General features: G+C 31.3%; 1 protein-coding gene across 5 annotated transcripts in view; it reads left to right on the top strand.

Moving 5' to 3' along the window:
• Positions 1–330: 330 nt before the first annotated feature.
• Positions 331–9,036, top strand: part of LOC134690720 (kinesin-like protein KIF13B) — a 111,015-nt gene continuing 102,309 nt past the window's right edge. For all 5 annotated transcript variants that reach the window (XM_063550748.1, XM_063550747.1, XM_063550750.1 and 2 more), the window contains exons 1-3: positions 331–516; positions 2,031–2,118; positions 3,054–3,188. In XM_063550748.1, coding sequence (XP_063406818.1) covers positions 347–516; positions 2,031–2,118; positions 3,054–3,188 — 393 coding nt within the window. In that variant the 5' untranslated portion in view covers positions 331–346. The remainder of the gene's footprint in view (positions 517–2,030; positions 2,119–3,053; positions 3,189–9,036) is intronic.

Genomic DNA, 9,036 nt, shown 5'->3' with positions numbered 1-9,036 from the left:
GGTATCATTCCACGACTTTGTAATGCCATGTTTTCTATTTTTAGGTTCAGGGAAATCCTATACTATGATGGGTACATTCCAGGATACGGGGCATGGTATCATTCCACGACTTTGTAACGCCATGTTTTCTATTTTTAGGTTCAGGGAAATCCTATACTATGATGGGTACATTCCAGGATACGGGGCATGGTATCATTCCACGACTTTGTAACGCCATGTTTTCTATTTTTAGGTTCAGGGAAATCCTATACTATGATGGGTACATTCCAGGATACGGGGCATGGTATCATTCCACGACTTTGTAACGCCATGTTTTCTATTTTTAGGTTCAGGGAAATCCTATACTATGATGGGTACATTCCAGGATACGGGGCATGGTATCATTCCACGACTTTGTAACGCCATGTTTTCTAAGATTGACAGTCACTGTGATGATGAAAGTTTAGCTGTCAAGGTCGAAGTGTCATATATGGAAATTTATAATGAGAAAGTTCATGATCTGTTAGATCCAAAAGGGTAGGTTTTATTGGAGGTCAGAAGAACAATACGTGCATAAAGGATCAATGTTTAATCTACTGGTAGGGATGAGTTATGAAAAAGATAAGTTTTTATTTTGCAAACTTCAGCTTATTTTCAACTTTTTACTCTCTCCTTTACAAAGCTAGCTTTTGTTTGATATTGGTTGTAAATATACTTAGTCATTAGTTACAAGTTCAAAAATTCATAATCCAATAGTTTCCTGTAGGACAAAAATTGCCATTAATGAATATTGTAAATTCAGATATTATTGCATGCATTTATTTAAACCAAAATTTCATTTTAATTTTTGCAATATCGAGGAAGACCTGTTTTATTCATATAAAAAAAAATTAAATGTGAGTTTTAATTATTTTTCTCTATAATGCAAATATCACCATAATTTCTGAATTTACAGTATAAGTTCTTCCATGTATCTTCTTATAACTACTTGAACCATGTAGGAGTCAAGGATGTCTAATTAAATTAATGAATCAAATATTGAAAAAAAGAAAGAACATGTTTTATTTGCCCAGACAGTCTAATATCAAAAGAGATTAATTCCATGTCAGCCTTATTTGACAATTTAATTTCCATGTTTCTAGATTTTGTTTAGACTTCAGTGAGTTGAACCTTGCTAAATGAAAGTTTAGTTACAATTTGTTGTCCAGTAATTAATCAAGCGTCGGAAGATTATTTTTTTTCTACGATTTTTTCATCCAATATTGACTTTAAAACACAAGAAGTCAGATTAATTGAAAATGTGTCTGTTTGTTTAATTAGTTAATCCATCAAATAGTTTAATTATTACTTCTTAAGGTTGAAGCCAAAGGTGATTTTCAAACACATATAAAGGAGGATAACTCTATTTTGATTGATGGAAAAAACAGAATTTGAGAAATAAGTTAACTTATATCAGGATGTATTTTAAAATTGTGTAGCAGAAGATTGAGAGCTCAAAATGAATAATTTTACGGACATGATCCTTTTAAAAAGCATCTGTTATCCTTGTATAGTAACAGCAAAATGCCTTAAGTGTGTAGGTAACTGTAATTCATTTGGTAGCTAAACCCTGAAGTCATTCTTAAGTTAGGTATGCTATCCCCTGTAAATAGTAGACTAGTCCGACAGATAACCATTCTATCTGTCTGTAGGACTTGACTACTCTAAATTAAGGCTGGCATACCTAACCTTATAATGATTTCATGTTCAGCTAACAAACAAGCTATCCAAAGATATTATCTTTACCTACACATTCAAGGCATTTTGCTGTAAAGATATTCAGGCTTTTGTCTATGTACACACAGAGTTAACTATTATTTATTGTCTTAATGAATAAACATATTACTGGACATCCCAGTCATTCCCCTGACAGTTTGACATCACAAGAAGAAATGTTTTGATACAACAAAAGAAAAGTAGTTGTTGTATGTTGAAAAATTTCACAAATTCTCAGGTTACCGGTAAGTGTCGAAGATTCAAGGTTTTTACATTATTTTGTAATGATTTTTCAGAAGTAAGCAGAATTTAAAAGTACGAGAACACAATATATTGGGACCATATGTAGATGGCTTGTCACAACTAGCTGTAGCATCTTTTGAAGTAAGTCCATTGCTTCAGGCTATATAGATATAAGAAGTTGTGGTATGAGTGCTAATGAGACAACTCTCCATCCAAGTCTCAATTCATAAAAGGTCAAAGTACGGTCTTCAACACAGAGCCTTGACTCACACTCAACAGCAAGCTATAAAGGGCTGTCAAAAATGGCTAGAGTAAAACCATTCAAAAGTGAAAACCAACGGTCTAATCTATATAAAAAAGAAGAAGCCAGAAACACTTATGAACCACATCAACAGACCACAACTACTGATTATTAGATTCCTGACTTATGACTGGTGGCAACAAATGCTTAAGATTAAAACATTGTTATTAGGTACCAACCTTCACCCTTATCTGAAACAATAGTGTAACATCACAACATATGACAAGAGAAGAGTTATAGAATAAAAAATTCAAGAATTACAATATAGAAACAATCATTTAACAAGTAACTAAACAATATATTAATTCACGAATGTCCACATCATACATGCCATACATCAAATTTACAAGTATATGCCATCCTAAGGCATATAAGAGTATTGATCACAGTTTTTTAATATAAGCAAACAATAAAATCTCATTAAGTTATCTTGTTTTTGTCAACCTATAGGTAGATTAGACTCATAAGCCTTAGGAGGCATCATTCTATTGAAAGGAAAACAATAAACAAATAACCCTAGTTTACCAGGTTGGAGGTTTAGCTAGAGGGTTATTTCCCCTACTCATAAAACAGCATCCTTACATTTATACATGTTTTGCCAGAATTTTTCTAGTACCTTACATACATCGATGGCCATGCAGGGCAGATCTGGAAATGATTCTTCCTGATTTTGATAAATATAGTACAATTTAGATGCAACATTTTGACTTAACACGCCAAGCATATAGGTTTGCACAAACTGTATTTAGTCTACACATATTTATATTTTGTACAGGACATTGACAACCTTATGAGTGAAGGAAACAAATCCAGAACCGTCGCTGCCACCAACATGAACAATGAAAGTAGTCGGTCACATGCTGTATTCAACATCATACTAACACAAACATTAACAGATATATCTTCTGGGGTGAGTAAAGATAACAGTACTATTGGTATTGTGTTAGTCACAGTCAGAAAGCTTAGGTTTCACTTTGTAAATATAACTGTTTCTCAACCCAAGCCTCGTTTTGGGAGATATATAATGTTCATAGATTAATTGTTTTGTTTATACACTGGTTCCCAGATATGATTTTAATGTTTCATCTCATAGAGGCATAACTTGAGAATGTTACATATGGGTGGAATCAGAAAAAATGAGGCAAAAGTGTGACGAGCATGGTCAAAAATAAACATATTTTTTGGGGTTCAGGATTTGTCTCACCACATTCACCATATCATTTATTTTATGAAACTTAAGTGTCCAGACAAAGCATTAAGACATTAAGAATAATTTTAACTTTTAATAACTAACAAAATTAGTAATTTGAACAAATACAACTGAACATATACACATGATTTACATCAATTAAGAATATATTAAAAGCATAAACATATTTCCTATTAATGCCAGGTTGATTAAGGAACATTTGGATACCAAATTCTCTATACATTATCGCCATCAATTTGAAAAAAATCCTGTTTTAGCACTTTATGTATGGCAGATTATGAATGACCTGGTTATAAAAGTTTAAATACAGAAAAAAATTACTTAAGAATATTAACAAAAACACCATTACATTAAAGACGCAACTTTTGGTAACAATCAGCAAAAAAAATATACCAATATAGGCTACACTTTTAAAGTAATCATCTTTTTAGAAAAGCATCCATTTCTGGGATTTTGTCACACTCCTGACATATTTGACACATAACATATATATCAAAAAATATATAATATTAATGCATTTATCACATGTTGGAAGAAAAGTATCAAAAACCAGCAGGCAATTCTATTGAAATTTCATGAAATTATTGAATATATAGAATATGTTCTCTTTTTTTTTTAATCAACATAAGGGTGGAATCAGAAAAAATGAAGATTTTAACATATTGGGGCATATTGTTTCCCCCATTATATTTAGGAAAGTAAATTAAATGTCAAACCAACAAGTTCAATACCAGCTAACTTGCAGCCAAATTTCATTTAGATATCTTGTACCAGCCAAAAGTTTTATTAAAAAAACATGTCAAATTTGTCAGGAGTGTGACGCTTTTTGTGTGACAGGATTTTTTTTTAATAATTTACATGTTGAGTAAAAATTATTATGATGAATGCATGTATATGAAGATGGTTTATAATCATTCTTCAATACTAGGTTTTGTAGATTATAGATTGGTGTTATCATTGCACAAATATTATGTAAATAAATATACATTGTGAAAAGGTATGTACCAAAAATTAATATTGGCAAAATTTGATAATTTCTAAATTAAAGTGTTATGGTTGTATTTTAAAGGAGTATTTGTGTGTAAAACTGGTAAGTATTTATTGTATACATGTATAAGCTATCCATAAAAGGCTATACAGACATCCTGAGGTGCATAATTCACATATTGGATTAACTTCTATACAAGCACCCAAAAATGTCAGGAGTGTGACAATTGTCTTTAAACATGTACCAAATTTATATAATGCTTTTCATCTACATTGTTATTTATTTTTCAGAAGCACCTGTTCCATAGAGAAGAAAAACATTTATTGCAGCTGTGATAATCTATATGTTGAATCTACACACTTGATTTTTAGATGTCAGGAGTGTGACACTTTTTTTATACATTCAATGACATATATTGTTTAAATTTTGTATTTACTAACCTTCTTCTATCAAAATTTTGACACCAAGTAACAACACATGAACAATAGATCATTTTTTTGAATATGTAATTAAAATTTAAACAATGTCATTGAATGTATAAAAAAAGTGTCACACTCCTGACATCTAAAAATCAAGTGTGTAGATTCAACATTTAGATTATCACAGCTGCAATACATGTTTTTCTTCTCTATGGAACAGGTGCTTCTGAAAAATAAATAACAATGTAAGATGAAAAGCATTATATAAATTTGGTACATGTTTAAAGACAGTTGTCACACTCCTGACATTTTTGGGTGCTTGTATAGAAGTTAATCCAATATGTGAATTATGCACCTCAGGATGTCTGTATAGCCTTTTATGGATAGCTTATACATGTATACAATAAATACTTACCAGTTTTACACACAAATACTCCTTTAAAATACAACCATAACACTTTAATTTAGAAATTATCCAATTTGGCCAATATTAATTTTTGGTACATACCTTTTCACAATGTATATTTATTTACATAATATTTGTGCAATGATAACACCAATCTATAATCTACAAAACCTAGTATTGAAGAATGATTATAAACCATCTTCATATACATGCATTCATCATAATAATTTTTACTCAACATGTAAATTATTAAAAAAAAATCCTGTCACACAAAAAGCGTCACACTCCTGACAAATTTGACATGTTTTTTTAATAAAACTTTTGGCTGGTACAAGATATCAAAATGAAATTTGGCTGCAAGTTAGCTGGTATTGAACTTGTTGGTTTGACATTTAATTTACTTTCCTAAATATAATGGGGGAAACAATATGCCCCAATATGTTAAAATCTTCATTTTTTCTGATTCCACCCATATTCTAAAACATGTTAGCTGTGAAAATTGAATTCTGCAGTAGGCCAAAAATGAATGTAGGGGTAATACAGAATTTAGTATAAGTTTAAACTTTTTTTTTATCAACATGAAGAAGCGAGGGGCATATAAATGTGGAGAATATGCCACAAGTACCCTATGTTTTCATCTTTGTATAAAATGGTAGTGCATATCAACTTTCCATTTTATGATATAATTTATTACAAAACTTCATAGTAAAAGTGGCACAGTTTTAGCCGCAAAGGGAGTTTCTATTGGAACTGTATTGTTTATATGCAAACTTAAACAAAATGCTATCAATTAAAGATAGTGTCACTGATACATAACAAAATTAATGAAGTACAAAGTTTATCTTGAGTTATCTCCCCTTGTAAGGCAAAGTTGAATTTGCTCAATGTAATTGGCATAATGCTGCAATTGTAAAATCTAGTTAAAACCAATAGATGAAATTAATTTCTACATTTTATGGAAAAGTGACACAAATAGGTTATAGTTTTGTATACAAATTAGGACTGATCATTTGCGCTGATAAACATCACAATTATTAGCTACAGGGAAATAACTCTGCTGGAAAAATAATTTGTGCCTTGATTTCTTTTTTAATAATTTTAATTAAAATACCAGACTGAATGACATTGATAAAAACATCTGATAATCCTTTATTTTTGTCTGGAAAATATTACCATTTTTACATCAAAGTCTTATTCAGATAATTATACCCCTGCTTTAAAAAAGGGGGGGGGGGGGGGGGGGGTATACTGTTTTACCTCTGTTTGTCCGTCCGTCAGTCAGTCCGTCCCATGAATATTTTTCATCGCATTTTTCTCAGGAACTACAATACAAGGATTTCTGAAATTTGGTTTCAGGGTTTATCTAAGTCAGCTATACCGTGTGATGCGTTTTCAGATTGATCACTTGAAAACTTCCTGTTTACCGAACACTTGTATGATTTTACACATGATAGCCAAGTTGAAAATTTTCATCACACTTTTCTCAGGAACTACAATACAAGGATTTCTGAAATTCGGTTTCAGGATTTATATAAGTCAGCTATACCATGTGATGCGTTTTCAGATTCATCACTCAACAACTTCCTGTTTACCGAACGCTTGCATAATTTTACACTATTTATTTTTTCTTCGCATTTTTCTCAGGAACTACAATACAAGGATTTCTGAAATTTGGTTTCAGGGTTTATCTAAGTCAGCTATACCGTGTGATGCGTTTTCAGATTGATCACTTGAAAACTTCCTGTTAACCGAACACTTGTATGATTTTACACATGATAGCCAAGTTGAAAATTTTCGTCACACTTTTCTCAGGAACTACAACACAAGGATTTCTGAAATTTGGTTTCAGGATTTATATAAGTCAGCTATATCGTGTGATGCGTTTTCAGATTCATCACTCGACAACTTCCTGTTTACCGAACACTTGCACATTTTTACACTATTTATTTTTTCGTCGCATTTTTCTCAGGAACTACAATACAAGGATTTCTGAAATTTAGTTTTAGGGTTTATCTAAGTCAGCCGTACCTTGTGATGCCTTTTCAGATTGATCACTTGACAATTTCCTGTTTACCGAACACTTGTATGATTTTACACATGATAGCCAAGTTGAAAATTTTCATCACACTTTTCTCAGGAACTACAATACAATGATTTCTGAAATTTGGTTTCAGGATTTATATAAGTCAGCTATACCGTGTGATGCGTTTTCAGATTCATAACTCGACAACTTCCTGTTTACCGAACACTTGCATATTTTTACACTATTTATATTATCCACTTGCGGCGGGGGTATCATCAGTGAGCAGTAGCTCGGAGTTTCACTTGTTTAATCTTACCCTTTCTTGATATTTCAAAATTTTGAATTAAGGATTTTTTCAATTTTTAAACATATCCTTCCTGTATGGGTTTTTCATCTGACAGTTGACAGTCCTATAAGATCCAGATGTGCTCCTGTTCTTACCAGTTTGTTTCTTTAATAGTATGAGACAATATTTAATACAACAGCTTCTCAAGAAGAATAAAATGAAGCTAGCTTTTCCTTCAACTATTTTTCACTTTTTTCTCTCATTGAACAATTCAAATTTTTCGTGGAAATATGTTGAAATATCCGTCGAAATGAACTTGAAATGAAGAACACAAATGATACAATTAAGTTTGGCTCATAGCTTGACTGACATTTATCAATTTATCAATATTATCGCTATTTTGTGCATTTTTCTTTTGATTTTTTTTTGTGATAATTTTTTATATCATGCTTCTCGCTTGAGATGGAAAAATTATCACTAGAAACTAAGCAGGCCACCTGGCGTTGCTAACAAAATTGACATGAAATTGACAAAGTCGTCATAGGTAAAATAGCGATAAATAGATTATCATTGGTTATCTCAACTCGATTGCTTTTCTCACTTTCGCTGTACCAGCTCAAGCGAGAAAATCAATCTCGTTGAGATAATCAACGATAATCTATAAGGATTGGTTGATAACTGAACTATATACAAAAGAAGAGATGATTCGATTTTGAAATTATGAGTTTTCCATTTTTGCCTTGCTACATTCATGCAGTACCTGAATATGAATTATATACCTCACTGTTGATAAAGTATATATATGATTTTTATGAAGAGGGTTGTTGCTACTCAAATGGAACCATATTTTACAAAGTGTTCTTGTTCATGTGTTGGTAAAGTTGATGACATCTCTTTGAAAGTTTAATTTTTCTGATTTGTTTTATCCATTATAGAATATCAATGTCACACATGACTATGGATTACCACCACAATCCTGTTTTTTCTCATTTGAAACACACAAAGTGTGACTGTTTGTCAAATTATTATTTGCCCTGAGCAACAGGACAGGTGTCACTTGTGAAGCAGGAATTGCACACACAAGCACACCAGATTTGTGTTTCTCAGTAACTAAGTATTTTTGAGTGTGTTTGTTCATGGACAAGTGTTTGTCTTGAGGTCATGACATTGTCAGTTTTCTAAATCTAAAAAACATTTTATGTCCACTAGAGTATTCTCCACGATTTTAAAATAAAACATGAATATATATATATGTTACTTTATTTATAACAATGCAGAAACAACCATTCATTGTGTTATATATACATTTTAAATTATATCAATCAAATTTAATTCTACTATCCGTATGATTTACAACTTGTAGGCATAAAATATAATTTAAATATACATGATCATGATAAAACAGACAAAAGACTATATACACTAG

Source organism: Mytilus trossulus, chromosome 11, assembly GCF_036588685.1.
Source record: "Mytilus trossulus isolate FHL-02 chromosome 11, PNRI_Mtr1.1.1.hap1, whole genome shotgun sequence".
Lineage (NCBI taxonomy): Eukaryota > Metazoa > Mollusca > Bivalvia > Mytilida > Mytilidae > Mytilus > Mytilus trossulus.
This window is presented reverse-complemented; position numbering and strand designations above follow the sequence as displayed.